Source organism: Perna viridis, chromosome 7, assembly GCF_037379345.1.
Source record: "Perna viridis isolate PV_CMFRI_1.1 ecotype Kerala chromosome 7, ASM3737934v1, whole genome shotgun sequence".
Classification (NCBI taxonomy): Eukaryota; Metazoa; Mollusca; class Bivalvia; order Mytilida; family Mytilidae; genus Perna; species Perna viridis.
The window spans coordinates 10,060,193-10,082,202 of record NC_142451.1 but is presented as its reverse complement, the minus strand read 5'-3'; the positions used below and the strand labels follow the sequence as shown (position 1 = coordinate 10,082,202).

At 33.9% G+C, this 22,010-nt stretch overlaps 2 protein-coding genes across 7 annotated transcripts in view; one reads left to right on the top strand and one right to left on the bottom strand.

Annotated features, from left to right (window-relative positions):
* The window catches only part of LOC148611266 (uncharacterized), a 29,014-nt gene extending 11,960 nt beyond the window's left edge, over positions 1-17,054 (top strand). Inside the window, exons 2-4 of one of the 5 annotated variants that reach the window (XR_015924097.1) lie at positions 4,343-4,539; positions 10,344-10,484; positions 16,564-17,054. Coding sequence is in view for 3 of the 5 variants with exons in the window: in XM_088591644.1 (XP_088447770.1) it covers positions 4,392-4,539; positions 10,344-10,390 (195 nt within the window). In the remaining 2 variants the exon portion in view is untranslated. Of the gene's footprint in view, positions 1-4,342; positions 4,540-10,343; positions 10,899-16,563 lie in introns of those variants that run through there. The other 4 variants (XR_015924096.1, XM_088591646.1, XM_088591645.1 and 1 more) reach the window with 4 other exon arrangements.
* LOC148611265 (tRNA-uridine aminocarboxypropyltransferase 1-like) lies at positions 1,141-21,145 on the bottom strand. Of its 2 annotated transcripts, none has more exons than XM_088591647.1 (5): positions 21,090-21,145; positions 20,157-20,326; positions 19,415-19,555; positions 18,407-18,863; positions 1,141-1,430 (listed from the first exon to the last, which is right to left on the bottom strand). In XM_088591647.1, exons 2-5 carry the CDS (start codon positions 20,322-20,324, stop codon positions 1,174-1,176), a joined length of 1,023 nt encoding a protein of 340 aa, XP_088447773.1. In that variant the 5' UTR covers positions 20,325-20,326; positions 21,090-21,145; the 3' UTR covers positions 1,141-1,173. The 2 variants fall into 2 exon arrangements, with proteins under 2 accessions (XP_088447773.1, XP_088447774.1); XM_088591648.1 differs by having other exon boundaries at positions 21,099-21,121.
* Between the last annotated feature and the right edge of the window lie 865 nt (positions 21,146-22,010).

Below are 22,010 nucleotides of genomic sequence, written 5' to 3'. Positions count from 1 at the left end.
TCATACTCCAGTAAATCTGACAAGGGGGTCATAATTCATACTCCTGTAAATCTGACAAGGGGGTCATAATTCATACTCCAGTAAATCTGGCAAGGGGATCATAATTCATACTCCAGTAAATCTGACAAGGGGGTCATAATTCATACTCCAGTAAATCTGACAAGGGGGTCATAATTCATACTCCTGTAAATCTGACAAGGGGATCATAATTCATACTCCTGTAAATCTGACAAGTGGGTCATAATTCATACTCCAGTAAATCTGGCAAGGGGATCATAATTCATACTCCAGTAAATCTGGCAAGGGGATCATAATTCATACTCCTGTAAATCTGACAAGTGGGTCATAATTCATACTCCAGTAAATCTGGCAAGGGGATCATAATTCATACTCCAGTAAATCTGGCAAGGGGATCATAATTCATACTCCAGTAAATCTGGCAAGGGGATCATAATTCATACTCCTGTAAATCTGACAAGGGGGTCATAATTCATACTCCTGTAAATCTAACAAGGGGGTCAGTGTTTCCCTTTGAGGCTGATGGACTATATCAAACAAGATACATGTACATGTGTAAGAGCTTAGAACAGTGTCTTCAATTTAAAAAAAAAAAAGAGTAAACTTCGTACAAGAGTTTGGCAAATACAGAGTAAATAATAGTCTTAAGCCCCATTCAAAATCTGTGGATAAGCACCTGTCTGGGACTATTTAACAAAGCTATCTTTTTCTTATATCATCTTAATCTACTCAGTATCTTAGCATCAGAATTTATATTTTTGTGATTATCTCCAAAATAGCCATAACTTTGTGTTGTTTTCTCTGATCCCTAGGTGTCAGATTCCTACCACAACCAGTGTCATATCCAACCAAAAGGGCCCCACAAAAAATCCTTGATAAACACTTTAATGCATGCATATGCACACAAAAATACACAATTTTCATAAATTTTCGAATTCATAAGGGGGGGCCACCATCCTCGATCAGTCTTTGATATCAAAAGAGTGATAAAACTTAATTGATGAACAGTCTTGCTGATAGGACAAATAAGATTTCCCAAAAAGAGGAGAGTGAAATACAAAAAAAATTGAATGGTTGACTAAATGACAAACCAGGCATTTCAGATGAATATCAAATATCAAATTGTTGTTTTTTGTAAAGTTTTATTAAAAATTACTAGTTTATTTTCTTCCTCTGTAAGTCTGCTTTCAAATCCTTACCACTGTACAAACCATGGATCTTCTGGTACATGAAGTTAAATAAAAACAAGAGGTTGTCATATTCTCCTGAATAATTGGATGATATAAATAGCTGATGATAGTCCCGCACTAAATAGTAAATGGCCTCTATTGTGGACAGATATGTTGAGGGATTTTCCTTCTGATGCCTCCAAAATTTGGACTCCTGATCCTTGAGAACTACACATGGCATTCCTGGAACACACCATAGTAAAATACTATTATGCCCATGTATTGGGTATGCTATTGAGCAGCTCAATTCCATGAAAACTACTGATAGTACAAATGTTTAAAACTGTCAAAAAGTGTATTCAGATGATGGAAGACATTAGTTAGCATGCTCACATACCCCAAAGAAAAGCCAGTTTAAGGTTGGAGATACTTATTGTACCAGTATTCATTAATTAATGATGTAAATAAAAGCAATTTGACCATCTTTGATTAAATGATGGGCAGAGTTTCAATAAAAAGATGTTTTTGTAAGTACATTTCATGAAACCAACTTCAAAGGGACATACTGGGTGTAATTCCAAAACAATGGGAGGGATAAAAATTTCCTGGTAATGTGCACCACAGCATATTGTGTCCTCACATCATACAAAGTTTTGTAAAATTCCATACAGTAGTTTGAGATGAGTTGTAATTGACGTAATGCTCTATTCGTGTACTTCTGGATACCAAGTTAAATGGAGCACAAATCTCACAAAATTCAAAGTTTCTGGTGAAGTGTACAATTTTATATTATGTCCTTACTATCAGTAGGTATCAAGCTGCCATAAAATTCTGTTCAATGGAAAGATACTTCAGAAATAGAAGTTATGTTCAAAGGGAAACCACTCTGATAAAATTTGAGGGATTTAAAACTCCTAGTACATGTACTATGCACAACTACATAATGAGTCTTTATAACATAATAAAGTTCAGTAGTTTGAAAAGAGCTTCATTGAAAAGATGTTTCAGGAAACTAACTTCATAGGGGCATAAAACCAACAAAATTTGGGGAATAAAAGATTACCTGGTAATATGCACCACATAAAAGTTTCATGAAATTCTGTTCTGTAGGTTGGGATGACAATATGCATCAGAATCAAAAGTGTGCTCCATTTAACTAGGTACAAAGTGGCATAACTCCAGCAAAATTTGTGGAATCAAATATTCCTTGCGTGTATGCACAACTACAAATTGAGTACTTCCTACATAATAAGTTTCATGAAATTCTGTTCCATAGCTTGAGAGGAGTTGCAATGAAAAGCTGCACTAGAAGTGCACTTCATTTTACCTAAGTTCAAAGGGGCATAACCTAAGCAAAGTTTAAAGGATCAAAATTCTTGGTACTATGCACAATTAACTGTATATTGTGTCCTTATAAGTCATAAGCTTCGTGAAATTCTGCTACGGTTTGAAAGGAGTTGCCATGACAAGATGCTTCATTCAAGAATTTTTGGGATCTATGTCCAAAGGATTATAACTCCAACAAAATATTCCTGAGCATGTATAGGTCAAAATTTACTGTGCATTTTGTTATTGCTTTTTTTCCGTTTGATCTTTCGCAAATGATAGCCATTTTCCATTCATAGTACAGGATGAATATCAAACTTAAATACTTAAAGTATGCATGAAGGAAATGCTTTTAATGGCATTTTTATGACCTGAATCAGAATTTATCTAAGGCAAGAGTTTTTTAATTATTTAAAAAAAAACTGTTCTCTAACCCAATGTTCCATTTTTAGTATAGGCAGCCGTATCTATTCACGGACTAAAAATCGCAAGTCATTTCGAGCACAATACATAAAAGAACCAATATGCTTATTTTCATTAAATGATCTTAAATGGTTTTAGAGAAGATTTTCAAAGTTGTTCATGTGGAAAAAAATTATTGAAGAATTGTTTCAGGAGCCATTACTCCTACATCAGTTGAAAAATTGTTTAGAAAATATTGGCATGGGATTTTTTGTTATTTGCAAAAACTGCCTTCTGACCCCTATGTTCTATGTTAAGTGACTGTGGCCATGTTTTTTTTCATGGATTAGAAATCCCAACAGTCATTTTGTGTTGGATACCCTAAGGTCCATCCATCCATCCACATGCCATGCCATGCCATGTCACATGAATGCAAGTCAGAGACCACAAAATATTGTATATTCCACTCACCAGGTTAAATTTTTGCCTGTCAAGGACTATAACTTGAACAACAAGTTGTCCAACAATTTCGACTAAAAAATGAGTTTGGTAAGACATATCATAAGGATCATTTAATCAACTGAAAGTTTCCTTCTGTCTATAATAGTTTTCAAGATATTGGCTGAAAACTGTAAAATAATGTCATTTTTCACCTTTAATAACTCTAACAAGGAGTTGCCTGACTTTAATCTCCTGGAGACTTTTGAAGGCCTTAGGATAAGGATCATTTTGGCATTTGAAGGAATTTGGCTAAACCGAACAGTTTTGGAGACATACAAGAAAAACTTCTGACTGACCGTTTTGTTCTATTTTTAGTAACAGTGGCCATGTTTTTTATTAATAAAAAATCTCCACATCAGTTCAATGCAGAATACCTCAAGTAATATCCACACCAAGTTTGGTTTAACTGGTCTGGTTGTTTCCAAGGAGAAGATTTTTCAAATAAAAAAAAATAAAAAAAAGGGATAAAATGTCAAAAAGGGCAATAACTCCAACATGGCTGAACAGATTAAAAAAAATTCGACAAGAGATAGATCTCATCATACTTAACACTTTAACCAAGTCAAAATTTGGCTTTATCTTACAGATATATGTGAAAAAGTTCTGTCTCACCCCTATGCTCTATTTTTAGTAACAGTGGCCATGACTTAAGAAAAATTCCCACAACAGTTCTATGCAGAATACCCTAAGGAACATTCATAAAAAAGTTGGTTCCAATTGGTCAAGTTATGTCAGAGGAGATATTTTTTTTGAAACAAAAAGACATCGAAAAAGGGCAATAACTCCAACATGGCTTTACAGATACAAACGAAAATTTGTCCAGATAGATCTTATTATTTTGAACACTTTTACCCTGTAAGAATTTGGTTACAGTTTTGGAGATATATGCAAAGAACTTAAGTCTGAACCCCATGTTCTATTTTTAGCAACAGCAGCCATGTTTTTTAACAGGTGAAAAATCTCCATACCAGTTCTATGCAGAAAACTCTATGGAACATTCATACCAAGTTTGGTTCTAATTGGTCATGTAATGTCAGAGAAGAGTTTCAAAAATTTGTTGAAGACAACGGACGACAGCGATGGACTCCAAGTGATGTTAACAGCTCACATGGCCTTTGGCAAGGTGAGTTAAAAACCAGAACCTTTAATTTTGTGGTATGATCATTATTTGAGGCCTACAAATTCAAACAATCAACATAAATTGATTCAGCACATGAGTAATTTGATTTTTTTAAATGGACAGATACTTATCTTAATTACAGGAACAACAGCTATAATTTGTTTCCTTTGAATCGTGGTATCAAAGAGAAGCAAATTGCATACCTATCAGTGGATTTAAGCTTGTTAAAAACATTAAAAGAAGACAAGGAACAGCCATATCACATTGATGTGTATGTACACCAAGGTTAAAGAACAGTCACAGAAATGTATTATTGTAGTTGCTATTTATAGACTGTCCATGAGCTGCTCTTTCACCTTTTAAATAAGACACTGACTCTAAAAAAAATTATACCTGTAACTAATTATTTACATGACAACCATATACAGGAATAAGGAAGAACAAACAAATATTTTCTATTTATGCAAAATTTTTACCAATCCAACATTGGGCAAATCTTAACATGATGTCAAGGGAGAAGTTAACATAAATATACTGCCATGAAATATGTATTTGCCCTGCATGTGAAATTTTCAGAAAACAATCTAAAATCATCAAAAAGATTGTTCTTTCGAAATCATATTTTTTTGGTGAAAACAAGAAATATATTGAGAAGAATGTATTTGTATACAAAACTTTCTGAAGGCTTCAGCCAATTATTCATTTCAATAATGAAAAAATTAACAATTTTATGCGTATATATGTGTACATCCCAGATTTTTATCCCAGGAAAAACCAAAAGGCAATGCCACCATGAGTGCAGAGATTTTCAGGGGCGTAGCTGTCTATACGCAAATATGCAGTTGCGTACTTTCGGAAAAAGTAACAAAAACAAGAACACACATTTTAAAGATGAAATAAAGGTTTTATGCAATGGCTCACTGGGGGCCTTGAGCGACCCCTCGCATAATTATGCGTACAAATAAAACAGGCCTAGCTACGCTGATTTATTATCCAAGACTCTGTAATGATTGTTAACTGATAGTTGATGAACATGCTCAATATATACTTATGCAAAGATCTTGTGGAATTATATGTCAAGCATGCTCATCAACATAACATGCAAGGGTCTATGGTTTAAATTAATACAAAGGGGTCTATGGTTTATGAAGGGGTCTTTGGTTTACAAAAGGATCTATGGTTGACAAAAGTGTCTATGGTTTACAAAGGGTCTATGGTTTACTAAGGGTCTATGGTTAACAAAAACGTCTATGGTTTATAAAAGAGTCTATGGTTTATGAAATGGTCTATGGTTTATGAAATGGTCTATGGTTTAAAAAAGAATATATGGTTTAATTGGTTCCTGAATATTGTAAACCAATATATTCTCACTAATACTTATTTTCAGGGTTAAGGATGTCAATCCCATTTTGTGTTGATATGTTTCAGCCTAACATTCTTTAAAGATGTCTTTATTCCATTATAACAGTGTAACTATTATTTTTTGTTGATTATGCTTGTGTATTTACTCTCTCACATACACATAAATACAAAAATACATATACAACAGTCTCACATACACATAAATACATATACAATAGTCTCACATACACATAAATACATAAATACATATACAACAGTTATGCTTGTGTATTTACTCTCTCACATACATATAAATACATAAATACATATACAACAGTCTCAAATACACATAAATACAGAATGTAGGAAAAAAAGTCACAAAAAAATAGTCACAGATAAAAAGTCACAGGAAAAAAAGTCACAATATATATTTTGTTAGGAATAATGGTCACATATATAGGGAAAAAATTATAAATTTAATTTTGTTTTTTAATACCTTTATCATACATGTATTTAGGATTAATTTGTTATATAGATATACAAAATGTCATTTTACGGATAATTATTTTTTTGGTAAATATAATTTAAATGCCTTAATATATATTTTGTTTATACTGTAGTTAATTCTTCCTGGATAGAGACCCAGTTGTTTACTTAGTACATGTATTTAATTTATAAATGACTCAGAAACCCTAATGATTGAAATTGAAAGGGGTGGTTTATAAAAAGAAGCCACTTGCTTGCTATTGTCATAAATGTCTATACACAGTCATACTTAATTAATTGTAGGGTCATATTTAATAGTTAAGAATACAATTGTGAAAGAAATTGTTGAACATCAACATATGGTGAAACCATACCTGGTAAATCCAATGCCAGAGCAAAATGTATGGTTTCTTTCACTTTTCCTATAAAAAGAAAAGTTAACTTTCACTATCAATAAACCAAAATGGAAATTATACCAAGCAACAGAGGTGGTTCCAAACTATGTTACCAGGGGTACATGTATACCAAACATGCTACCAGAAAGACCAGTCAGTGGTGGAAGTGTGTTAAGCGGTCCAGTACAGGATGCAGAGGAAGCCTTAGTACTAAGTTCCAGGGAAGCCACACAGTCATGCTCCCAGTGATACAAGTATCAAGTACACAAAAGCCAGAAATGCCATGAAAGACCTAGCAACCAACACCAGAGACAAACCCAGCCAGATCTTTGCCCAGGTTGTGTCCCAGTGTGATGACGATGTTCAAGCCTTGCTGCCTCGTGAAGAAAACTGCAAATGCACAATTCGCTACCAGCGTCCTACTCCTCCAGTTCCACCACTCATGCAGATGTCAGATTGCCTGAAGAGTACACAACAACTACCAATAACCAACAGTTCCTGCAATATGACAATGGCCAGAATGCAGAAAACAGAATGTTAGTCTTCTACTCACCAGACAGTTTGGAAAGATTCAACGTACAACAGTGGTAGACTTAGACAACAACAGAATCCAGCACAAAATCAAGCAGTCCGTCTGGTCATAAGACGCAGCCCACCTATGTTTCCACCTGCCTTTGGAATGTACAAGACGCCACAGTCAACGGTGATGCCAGAACCAACAACGTGTGCGAGGGCTGGAACAACAAGTTCTTCAACCTGGTAGGACATGCCCATCCGTCCATTTGGCGTGTCATTGAGTGGTGTCAAAAAGAAGAAGCAACTGTACGTACTATCATCCAGCAAGATGCCATTGGTAATCCACCAGTCAAGCGCACTCAGCAGAGACATGTTCAGCTCCAGCAGCGTTTGCAGAATCTATGCAGAGACCTCACTACTGGCCAGAAGACCATTGCCGAGTTCTTGCGTGGAGTTGGATGGAACATCAGACTCAATCACCAACATTAGCGCTCAAGAGACAGTTGACATTAAGAACATTTAAATGCAAATATTCAATGTTTGTAATTTCAACATGATATCATTGTGATTTAATATATTTCATATGTTATTTGTTATTTGACTTGCATTTATGTGATTAATTAAATGTAAATGCTAAATCATTCTTGTTTTTTCTTAATTACTTGAAAATTAGAAAGAGTTGGATGGGTGAATATCAATGATGTCAAGTTTTGGTTCTCATTTATCAAGGTCTCTATAAGTCCCTTATATTTAGAACGAGTTGTGATTGAATACATAGCAATGAGACAATCGAATTTGATTTTCAATCAAGTCTTGAAACAAAACAAACAAAACAAAAACAAAACAAAAAATAAAACAAACAAACAAAAAAATCACAAAACTTTAAAAACAAAACAAACATACATACAAAGAAAAAAGTCACAAAACTTTAAAAACAAACAAAACAAAAAACAACAAAAAAAAACAACAAAAAAACCAAAACCAAAAACAAACAAATCATATATATTGTGACTTTTTTCCCACATATTTTGTGACTTTTTATCCTGTGACTTTTTTTCTTGTGACTTTTTTCCGTTTACCTAAATACATATACAACAGTTATACTTGTGTATTTACTCTCTCATATACACATAAATACACATACAACAGTTATGCTTGTGTATTTACTCTATTACATATGCATAAATACATAAATACATATACAACAGTCTCACATACACATAAATACATATACAATGTACATCAGTTATGCTTGTGTATTTACTCACTCATATACACATAAATACACATACGACAGTTTTGCTTGTGTATTTACTCTCTCACATACACATAAATACACTTACAACAGTTATGCTTGTGTATTTACTCTCTCACATACACATAAATACACATACAACAGTTATGCTTGTGTATTTACTCTCTCACATACACATAAATACACATACAACAGTTATGCTTGTGTATTTACTCTCTCACATACACATAAATACATAAATACATATACAACAGTTATGCTTGTGTATTTACTCTCTCACATACACATAAATACATAAATACATATACAACAGTTATGCTTGTGTATTTACTCTCTCACATACACATAAATACACATACAACAGTTATGTTTGTGTATTTACTCTTTCACATACACATAAATACATAAATACACATACAACAGTTAATGCTTGTGTATTTACTCTCTCACATACACTTAAATACATAAATACACATAAAACAGTGAATAGTTCCTGCACAGTTACTTTACATGAAAACAAATATAACAATAAATGTAAAAGTTAATAAGTTTTTAATGATTATTTGCTGTTATATTATCATTTGTTTTACAGGGATGGTGACATATAACAGGATACTATGTAGAAAATCAAGTTGTATAATCACTGATATACTCTGTATCATAATTTTTGAAATTCTGAAGTAAACACTCTATAATTAATTTTTAATAGGTTAGGTCACTCAGTTATAATTATGAAGTACACTAACTGAAGTACACTCAAAATGCTCAAAACTAGTTTTTTTCTAATCAGAGTGTTAAGATTTGCAGTAAGGAAAGATATTTTGCAGTATTAAAAAAAACTGTACTTTATATTCCCATTTGCTAAGCCAGAAAAAATATGCCCTGTTCTTCTGTCCCAGTACTAAAGGAAATAATAATACCATAACTGATTAGAACTTTATTAGAGTACTTTATTGAACCAGTCATGGCAGGAGCACATACTTTTCGACTGGCCCTATTTATTTTATGGTTTTCAACTTTTCTCATCAAAAGAACAAGAAATTACAATGAACGAGAGACCTTTGAGCAATACAAGAACAGAAACACGACAGTTTTTGCCTCACGAACCTTCTTCACAACTTCAAATGAGGAAGTTTTATTCAGACTTTTAAACCGGAAGTCATCTTTTACAATTTGTAAACAAAAATCAGCTGGAAATTATCATGATGTCCACTTCAGAACTTTTTATCTTTTACAACTACTGATCATGAGTGGCGATGTAGAAGCAAATCCTGGGCCCATAAAATACCTATGCCTCTCCTGTTCCAAAGCTGTGAGGGCAAATCAAAAAGGGCTACTATGCGATTTTTGTGACGTCTGGGTTCATTTAAAATGCACATCATTATCACTTGAGCGATACAATGAACTAGATGGAACATCTGAACCATATTTTTGTGAGACCTGCGACAATCACTTCCAAAAATTTAGCAACTCGTTTTTCTCTTCTGGCCAAACACCATCCCTGTCAAATGACTTGGCAAATGTGAGTACCAACAGCATAAACTCACTCAACTTAACATCAGACGTAGATACATCACATGCAAGATCTTTCGATACATCAGATGAAGACCCTGACTCAACTGATATGAGCACACACGGTGACATTTTCCAAGAGCTGTCCGATATGAGGAAAAAACACCCAAAGCAATTTCTATGTGCATATCTTAACATCAATAGCCTTAGAAATAAAATTTGCCATATAAAAGAACTTCTTCAATGAGGCACTGTAGACATGCTTTACCTTGCCGAAACAAAAATTGATAATTGTTTTGTAGACTCTCAGTTCAAAGTTGACGACTACACCTTATGGAGAGCTTACTGAAATGCCAATGGTGGGGGAGTGGCTGTGCATCTAAGATCAGACATTGCTGGTGACAGAAAGAAACACCTTGAATTTGAACAAATAGAGTCAATAGGTATAGAACATATTCTTAACAACAGAAAATGGTATATTAGTGGTGCATATAAGCCACCGTCAATGAGTGATAGTGTTTTCTCCAATGACTTTACAAACTACATGGATAAAATTACCTGTAACTATGATAATTTCATGATACTTGGAGATTTGAACTGCGATATTCTAAACATAGAAAAGAGTTCACCACTGAAAGACCTATGTGATATTTTTGATCTTACAAACCTTATTAAAGAACCTACATGTCTCTGTAAAGGGACAACCCCAAGTTTGGTAGATCATTTTCTTACAAATAGACCTAAAAATTGTAGTAATACATGTAATTTATGAACAGGCATTAGTGATGTCTACAGGCATAGAAATTCCACCTATAGTGAAAACTAGTAAATTTTATAGAAGTTTCAAAACTTTTGATAGTGAGCATTTTTTAAGAGACCTAGAGCAGTCAGATGTAGGCAATTTAGATTATACAAATATAAATGATGCATAGGAGGTTTTTAATAACAATTTCATGGATTTATATAACAAGCATGTACCATCGAAAAGGAGAAATATTGTAAGAACACCAGCTCCTTTCATGAACCGCAAATTGCGGCAAGCTGTTTTTAAGAAAAGAAGGCTTCATAATGTATTTAAAAGCAAAAGAGACTCTAAGTCATGGGAAAATTATAGAGTACAAAGAAATTTGGTAAATAAGATCAAGCGTGAATCTGTGAAAAAGTATTTTATAGAACGATGTGTAGGTGGTCCCAAAAGCAAAGACTTTTGGCCCACCATAAAACCTTTTTTGAATAACAAAGGTAGCCATTTCGAATCAGATATTGTAATTAGAGAAAATGATCAACTGTTAACAAATCAGAAAGATATTAGCTGTGTATTTAATGATTTTTTTATAAATGTAGCCAAAGACATAGGAAATGGTGCAATTCAAATAGATAACAACCACCCCAGCATTACTAAAATAGACAACAACCACCCCAGCATTACTAAAATAGATAACAACCACCCAGCATTACTAAAATAGACAACAACCACCCCAGCATTACTAAAATAGATAACAACCACCCAGCATTACTAAAATAGACAACAACCACCCAAGCATTACTAAAATAGATAACAACTACCCCACCATTACTAAAATAGATAACAACCACTCCATCATTACTAAAATAGACAACAACCACCCCAGCATTACTAAAATAGATAACAACCACCCCAGCATTACTAAAATAGATAACAACCACCCATCATTACTAAAATAGACAACAACCACCCAAGCATTACTAAAATAGATAACAACCACCCCAGCATTACTAAAATAGACAACAACCACCCCAGCATTACTAAAATAGATAACAACCACCCAAGCATTACTAAAATAGATAACAACTACCCCACCATAACTAAAATAGATAACTACCACCCCAGCATTACTAAAATAGATAACAACTACCCCATTATAACTAAAATAGATAACTACCACCCCATCATTACTAAAATAGACAACAACCACCCCATCATTACTAAAATAGACAACAACCACCCCAGAATTACTAAAATAGATAACAACCACCCCAGGATTACTAAAATAGATAACAACCACCCCAGCATTTCTAAAATAGACAACAACCACCCCAGCATTACTAAAATAGATAACAACTACCCAGCATTACTAAAATAGATAACAACCACCCCATCATTACTAAAATAGATAACAACCACCCCAGCATTACTAAAATAGATAACAACCACCCCAGCATTACTAAAATAGATAACAACCACCCCAGCATTACTAAAATAGATAACAACCACCCAGCATTACTAAAATAGATAACAACCACCCCAGCATTACTAAAATAGACAACAACCACCCCAGCATTACTAAAATAGACAACAACCACCCCAGCATTACTAAAATAGATAACAACCACCCCATCATTCCTCAAATAGACAACAACCACCCAGCATTACTAAAATAGACAACAACCACCCCAGCATTACTAAAATAGATAACAACCACCCAGCATTACTAAAATAGACAACAACCACCCAAGCATTACTAAAATAGATAACAACTACCCCACCATTACTAAAATAGATAACAACCACTCCATCATTACTAAAATAGACAACAACCACCCCAGCATTACTAAAATAGATAACAACCACCCCAGCATTACTAAAATAGACAACAACCACCCCAGCATTACTAAAATAGACAACAACCACCCCAGCATTACTAAAATAGATAACAACCACCCCATCATTCCTCAAATAGACAACAACCACCCAGCATTACTAAAATAGACAACAACCACCCCAGCATTACTAAAATAGATAACAACCACCCAGCATTACTAAAATAGACAACAACCACCCAAGCATTACTAAAATAGATAACAACTACCCCACCATTACTAAAATAGATAACAACCACTCCATCATTACTAAAATAGACAACAACCACCCCAGCATTACTAAAATAGATAACAACCACCCCAGCATTACTAAAATAGATAACAACCACCCATCATTACTAAAATAGACAACAACCACCCAAGCATTACTAAAATAGATAACAACCACCCCAGCATTACTAAAATAGACAACAACCACCCCAGCATTACTAAAATAGATAACAACCACCCCAGCATTACTAAAATAGATAACAACCACCCAAGCATTACTAAAATAGATAACAACTACCCCACCATAACTAAAATAGATAACTACCACCCCAGCATTACTAAAATAGATAACAACTACCCCATTATAACTAAAATAGATAACTACCACCCCATCATTACTAAAATAGACAACAACCACCCCATCATTACTAAAATAGACAACAACCACCCCAGAATTACTAAAATAGATAACAACCACCCCAGGATTACTAAAATAGATAACAACCACCCCAGCATTTCTAAAATAGACAACAACCACCCCAGCATTACTAAAATAGATAACAACTACCCAGCATTACTAAAATAGATAACAACCACCCCATCATTACTAAAATAGATAACAACCACCCCAGCATTACTAAAATAGATAACAACCACCCCAGCATTACTAAAATAGATAACAACCACCCAGCATTACTAAAATAGATAACAACCACCCCAGTATTACTAAAATAGACAACAACCACCCCAGCATTACTAAAATAGACAACAACCACCCCAGCATTCCTAAAATAGATAACAACCACCCCAGCATTCCTAAAATAGATAACAACCACCCCAGCATTACTAAAATAGATAACAACCACCCCAGCATTACTAAAATAGACAACAACCACCCCAGCATTCCTAAAATAGATAACAACCACCCCAGCATTACTAAAATAGATAACAATCACCCCAGCATTACTAAAATAGACAACAACCACCCAGCATTACTAAAATAGATAACAACCACCCCAGCATTACTAAAATAGATAACTACCACCCCAGCATTACTAAAATAGACAACAACCACCCCAGCATTACTAAAATAGATAACAACCACCCCATCATTCCTCAAATAGACAACAACCACCCAGCATTACTAAAATAGACAACAACCACCCCAGCATTACTAAAATAGACAACAACCACCCAGCATTACTAAAATAGATAACAATCACCCCAGCATTACTAAAATAGATAACTACCACCCCAGCATTACCAAAATAGACAACAACCACCCCAGCATTACGAAAATAGATAACAACCACCCCATCATTCCTAAAATAGACAACAACCACCCCAGCATTACTAAAATAGACAACCACCACCCCAGCATTACTAAAATAGACAACACCACCCCAGCATTACTAAAATAGATAACAACTACCCAGCATTACTAAAATAGATAACAACCACCCCATCATTCCTAAAATAGACAACAACCACCCCAGCATTACTAAAATAGACAACCACCACCCCAGCATTACTAAAATAGACAACACCACCCCAGCATAACTAAAATAGATAACAACTACCCAGCATTACTAAAATAGATAACAACCACCCCATCATTCCTAAAATAGACAACAACCACCCCAGCATTACTAAAATAGACAACCACCACCCCATCATTACTAAAATAGACAACACCACCCCAGCATTACTAAAATAGACAACCACCACCCCATCATTACTAAAATAGACAACACCACCCCAGCATTACTAAAATAGACAACCACCACCCCAGCATTACTAAAATAGACAACCACCACCCCAGCATTACTAAAATAGACAACCACCACCCCAGCATTACTAAAATAGACAACAACCACCCCAGCATTACTAAAATAGACAACCACCACCCCAGCATTACTAAAATAGACAACAACCACCCCAGCATTACTAAAATAGACAACAACAACCACCCCAGCATTACTAAAATAGACAACAACCACCCCAGCATTACTAAAATAGACAACAACCACCCCATCATTCCTAAAATAGACAACAACCACCCCAGCATTACTAAAATAGACAACCACCACCCCATCATTCCTAAAATAGACAACACCACCCCATCATTCCTAAAATAGACAACAACCACCCCAGCATTACTAAAATAGACAACCACCACCCCAGCATTACTAAAATAGACAACCACCACCCCAGCATTACTAAAATAGACAACACCACCCCAGCATTACTAAAATAGACAACAACCACCCCAGCATTACTAAAATAGACAACCACCACCCCAGCATTACTAAAATAGACAACAACCACCCCAGCATTACTAAAATCAAAGAAACATCAATCAAACAAAATGCCAATGACACTTCAAACCTATCATAGAAGCTTCCACACAAAAACAGTTTAACAAAATAAATGTAAAAAAAGGCTACTGGTTTTGATGAAATCTCACCTAAAATTCTGAAAATAGCTGCACCAGTAGTAAAACATCCAATTATTACCAACCTGATCAACATGACCTTGGAAACTTCAGTTTTTCCAGACAAATTAAAAATAGCACAGGTAGTACCAATTCACAAGAAAAACAGCACACTAGAAAAAGGAAACGACAGACCAGTCAGTGTATGACCAACCATCTCAAAACTTCATGAAAGAGCTATTGAATCTCAGATATGTGAATTTTTTGAAACCAGATTTAACATTTTCTTGCCTGCTATTAGACCTGGCTACAGTTGTCAAGATATTTTGATCAAAATTATTGAAGACTGTCATAAATCTTTAGATAAAAATAAGTTCACTGCTGCTATACTGATGGATCTGTCAAAAGCATTTGATTGTTTACCATATGATCTGCTCCTGCTGAAATTGAAAAATTATGGTTTGTCTGAAAATGCCCTATCTTTATTAAATAGCTATCTTAAAAACAGGAAGCAGTGTGTTAAAATTGGTTCCATATGCAGTCCTTTTTTGGACATCTATAAAGGGGTTCCACAGGGGTCAATCTTGGGACCGGTCCTTTTTAATATCTTTATTAACGATAAATTTCACTTTATTTTGAAAAGTGACTTATATAACTATGCTGATGACAATACTTTATCATATAGCAGCAATGATCTAAAAGATATTGTAAATACTCTGGAACAGGAGAGTAGTATTTTAATCAAATGGTTCTCAGATAATCATATGAAAGCCAATTCTGACAAGTTTCAGGCTATTGCGATTGGCAGTAAGACTCAAAAAGAGAACATTATTTTTAATTTAGATGGTAATGATGTCCTCTGTGAGGATGAAGTAAATCTACTTGGTATAACATTTGATTTTAATTGAATTTTAATAGCCATATGTCTATTATATGTAAAAAGGCATCACAACAATTAAATGTATTAAAAAGAATTGGAAATCATCTAAGTAAATTTGGTAAACTTACAATACATTATTCTTTTATATTGGCAAATTTCAACTATTGTCCATTAGTATGGCATTTTTGTATGATGATAAAAGTACATATGAAGAGTTATTAATGAAGTCTAAGATGCCATCCTTAAGAGTTAGACGATTGAGATTTTTAGCTATACATGTATATGAAATAATAAACAAACTGACTACTGTATACTTACATGATATGATAACTGTTAAAGAAAGTTCTTATTCTTTTAGGTATACAAACTTGGTGAACATACCAAGAGTAAACACAACCAGGTATGGCCTGCACTCTGTCAGCTATGGGGCAGCTAAACTGTGGAACCAACTTTCAAATGAACTAAGAGGGGACATGGGCCTTGATCAATTTAAAAGTTTGATAAATAAGTGGGAGGGGAAGGGATGTGCTTGTTCCTTTTGCCAATAGCTTGGCTTACCCAACCAACAGATGCAACATCATCTCCTTAAAATCTTTCAATTTATTATTTTAATCTTGCTGGTATGATAATTTTAATGCTTTTAGCTGCTAGTAAAATCTGCTTTTAATTTTAGTCTGCATTGCTTTTATTATAGTGCTTTTCGTGTGCTTGATTACTTGCATGTTATTTATAATTTGTATGTCATGTTGATTTCAGTTAATGTGTATGTCTTGTGTTTTATTTATGTCGATTTTGAAAGAGCTTATGTTTATTGTTTGATATATATCAACTTTAAATAAAGTTTACTTGACTTGACTTGAGAAGAAATGCAGGAAGTTTTCATGAAGATAAATAAAATAAGATACCAGCATGATTGGCTGTTTTGGCAAGTTTAAATTGGGCATTTTCATACAGACCACTAAAATAGGCAGTGATTAGCACCCCACAAAGTTTACCCACTATACAGTATGCTATGCATATATATTGTGACTCTATATAACCATGCAATCTATTCATTGAGAAGAATCATCAATGGAGTGATAATTAGATTTAATGTCTCAGAAAGAGGAGTAGGCAACTAGGCTTGGTTTCCAAGGAACCTACCAGGCCATCTTTAATTCCATTGTCAAAAGAGGGAATGAAGCCAGAAGTGTCTTCTAAGTATTAAAAAAAGTACTATCTTTCAAAAAAAAAAAAGATAGGTGATGCAGTAAAATTTTGTTCTTTTTACTTATGATTTTCTATGTTACATTTAGGAAATAACACATGGCATGCAATTTCAATTTTCGATACAGTTTTTTCCAATGCCACTAAGTTATCAGTATTCGCCAATCGGGAAACAGAATTGCGATCAAGTGACTTGCGTTTCCATGGAAGAGCGTCTCTAAGGTCAAACAGTAAAAAGCAAAACTATACCAACTCGGTCAGAAAAACTAGAAATTGCTCCTAATAGGACTAATACCCTCCACAGCCTGTTGAACCCTGTACATTTGGGGACCAATGCAGACACATGATTCATACTGGACACAATTTTTATGGGGATAGACTAAGCATTTTTGACACACAATTTTGCTGCCATTTCAACAACATCCAACTCCAAACAAACAATATGTACACCTCCATATAGTCATGTAACACTCTATCAAGTTTCATTACAATTCTGCGAGTCGTTGATGAGGAGTTGCCAACAACTCATAAAACAAAATTTTTATGTTTTATCATTTGATTTCTCTTCTACTCTGTTACTACTCAATGTAAGAGTAATGAAGGGAACCAAGGTTCTTGCAGAAATCAAAAGAATGTAATCCAAGGACAAACATCAGACATGGATACAGATATACACAACAAAGAACATAAAGTAACTAAAATAATATATACAAAGTAACAAAAGTAAATGAGCAATTTGGACTCCACTAAAAACTGTGAGCATGGTCTAGGTGCACCAGAAGAATAAGCATACTCTGCTCTTCTAGAAACATCTACCGAGTTGATCATAAAAAGTAGGGGTAGACAAAAGAGGAAAGGAAAACTATGACACATTGAACAAATTAGTTTTCATGGTACAATGGATACACCGTTACGATCCACAAATTTATGATTACGAAAGAATAAGAAAAATAGTTTCTGGTGGTGTATTTGATTTAAAAAAAAAATGTACAAACCTTTCAATCTTTCATCATTGGATATTCTACTGGTCTGATTCCATGTACTGTCAATAAATATGGCCTTCTTCAACAATGGCTGAGGTTTTTCATCCTGAATTTTATCAGTACTTCTCTTTCGTTTTACACCCCTATCAAAATCTTTATACTGGTATTTATCAACTTGATCAACACTATTTACTGTTTGTGCAGTACAGTAACTAGTAGTTTCACTGTCAGTAGGATTTTCAGCAGTTGATAATGGTACTATTTTAGAACATTCCTGTTGCTCAGACAAATTTTCTATGCATCTTTCATCAATATAAATTACATGTGATGAGTTTATGAGCGTTCTATTGGACTGACACTCTGTGGAGCAATCAGAACTTTTCCTGATATAATCACATTCTGAGTCTACAGATTGTTCTACAAGTTCATCCAAAGTACACGCATTTTCTCCAGGAAAAACCAATACTACCTAAATATTCAAAGTAACCAAATGTATTATTAAAGGACATACCAAAGTAACAAAAAAAACATAATGTACAAATATGTGTTAATTCTATACATATTTAGAGGGAAAGTTAAACATTTTTCACAACAGGAAAATGTCTACATGCTAATGGAATTATTTTTTTCATGAAACTTATGATATCCTGTTCATTTAACTAAAAATAAATGTACTACAAAAGCCAGAAAAAGAAAGTTACACCAGTCTTAGAACTTCAAAAGTTTAGTAATTCAGTTCAGTGGACTCCAGGAACATGGATATGTATGCATTACAACTTCCTAAGGACCAAAGACTATCCTACCCATCCTATACACAGTACTTACAGAACCATCTATATGATAGTTAGGTAACCAGAAATAGGTATTAATTTCCACACCCCAAAAAGTTCAGACTACCCTACCCCTCTGGGTAGAGCACTTACAGAGTCATCTTTAGGGTACATACAATTAAGTTTTGATTTCCTCACCCCTAAGAACCTTGTCTCCCCCAATCCCCTTCCTTCTGGGTAGAGTACTTACAGAGCCATCTCTGGGATAGTCTGGTATACAAGGATATGTAAATATTTCCACATCTGTAGGAGCCAAGACTTTTCCATGTGCTGATGTACTTTTACCATCCACTTCACTTGGATGTTTAATTATGTCTACCTTTAGAGGCAACTGAAACATCATATTTAAAATGAAAGATAGAAATGGAAGTACATGTAGTAATCTATTTGTAAAATGTTTCAAAGATTGGATTCATTGAAACACAAAACTCATAAGAAGAATGTACATGCATTGATAAGAATGGTGGCATTAAATTAACAGACTAGAACTAAAACTAAATGTAAACTAAGGATTCCTGGTCCATATGATGTTGAAATTTAAAAAATGCAAACCAATATTGTATTTTTTACACATAAATCACTAAAAGAGGATTTCATTCAATAAACTATCAAGTAAATTCATTATTTAGAACTGTTTTATTAAAACAGTTTTCTTTATGAAAAAACTGCCCCTTTGGAAAAATATACAGATCTACTAAATCACTTAATCACTACATGTGGCTGGGTATTTAACATTTTGAAGAGTTATAATAATTTTTGGTACTATGTTTGACTTCATTTCTTTTTTTCAAACTCATTATTTCACAATTATCAGTTTTTAGAATACCAGAGATCATCTATCATATACTTTAGTGGAAATGTTTTTTTAATGTCTGCCCTTTTGCAGTTTATAAAGTCTTTTTTTTCTGACTGTGTAAGAAGGGAGGTAATACCTTTACAATAGGAAAATTTCCCTCAAGTTGATCAACTGGGATATAACATGTGTAGCAATAATATTTTCTTGATCTTTTACATTTTGGACATTCACTTCTGCCCTGTATAGAATTCAGAAAGTCTGATGATGCTATATTTAAATCTCTAAAAGGCTGTTGATATGTCATCTCTACAAAATAAATATAACAGTTAAGTATATACCACTAGCCTAATCTCTTTTGGGATTCATTATCTGGAACTATTTTCTGATTTGACCATCGCCTTATCAGAAAATAGCTTCTGATAATTAATCCCAAAGGGAATCGGGGTCTATTTGCCCTGAATCTTGTTCACCTGTTCTCACTATTACTTTTTTAAACCTCTATCATTTAAATAAGAATATCTTATTGATTTACAACTGTGGCAACAAGAAAAAGATGCACATGTATATTTGTGTTGTTGCATTTGAAAGCATATATTATGCAGTTACAGTGTAACCATGAATATTGTAAATCAGCTGGATACCATGCGTGAGTATGTGTCATTTGATTTTGTTGAATGGTTTTATATAATAAGAGTGGTTAATGAATTAAAACTGATAACCCAAACCAGAATATCTTCAAGTCATCAAGATGTCAGTTTGTCTGTAAGGGTAAATTCATGAAACGGTAATATCAAATATCGACAAAAAAAGTTCTGAAGTGTCATTAAAATGAAAAATTAAAGAAAAATATGTTAAAAAATGAACAACGCTTTCATCTCAAAAGTAAATTGCTTCTAGAAATAAAGTGAAAGAAGAAAATGAAAGTAGGATTAATGTAGACGATGATGGATTTCTCTGTTTTTTTACGTTTAAATAAATAGTTTATACTATAACAAAACAAAACTATGTTTAAACATTAATTTCTGTATTTCTTTAACAGAAATGTCCAGAAAGATAATAGAATTCATACTAATGATACTTCTCAAAGCAACCGGAAGTAGTACTAGTGTAAAAAGAAGGGTAACCCTAAATTCAATTTTGCGGGAAACATTTCAGTGATCAGAAAAAAACAAAATCGAGAACATGGTTTGTTGGCTTCAACTAAAAATGCTGCCTTGCAGTTTCAATTAATTTTCCATTACAAATTTCAAACAGCTGCTTACCCTTGGCTAAAACAGATCGGGTGACGATTTTCATGGTTTTAAAAGGTTGGACCAAGTATTAGCTGCGAAACGTAGCTCTAACTATTTTTTTTTTGTATTTTCTTAACGCTAGATCGCAAAAAAAAAAAAAAAAAAAAAAAAAAAAAAAAAAAAAGATCACGATTTCGCAGCTAGACCAAGTATCTGAGAATTGTCTATTGAAAATAGAATTAATTACCCATTTGAGATATTATCCCACAAATGGTGTTTTTTTATCAATTTAAAAATAAACAAGAATGTTTGGGAAATTACTTTCTTGTTAAAAGTGGGAATATTTATTGTATTTGAAGTAGGGGGGGGGGCACTCCAATACTTCTTTGATTTGTGCACTGCTGGGATTCTATTGCCCCACCATAATCACATAATTTGCTTTTGAAAAATGTGGACCTTTTCAGGCTAAAAACCACTAATTCCACTTCCCATAGGCTTCTATGCTAATTTCACAATATTCAATGGCTTCTCTGGACTTTACCTTAACTTTAACCTGCAGATGACTATATATCAGCATGATTCTACATATGTCAGCTCACAATCCTCAGAATGGCATGCGGGGTTAGCAGACTTGCAGTGCAGTACTGGTCACCGGAAGTGAAGGGTCTATAAATAGTATGGGAAATCCAAGTGTTTTCACAAGATAGGGGTATATTTAAAAATCATTATGGAGATTAGGCTTCACATCACAAGAAGCA

Excerpts from the sequence above, each read along its gene's own strand:
- LOC148611265 (XM_088591647.1), bottom strand. The coding sequence starts at position 20,324 with ATGACATATCAACAGCCTTTTAGAGATTTAAATATAGCATCATCAGAC. Across the intron at positions 19,556-20,156 it reads GAAATTTTCCTATTGTAAAG|TTGCCTCTAAAGGTAGACAT; the intron begins GTATTACCTCCC and ends ATGATGTTTCAG. Across the intron at positions 1,431-18,406 it reads CAATGATGAAAGATTGAAAG|GAATGCCATGTGTAGTTCTC; the intron begins GTTTGTACATTT and ends GGTGTGTTCCAG.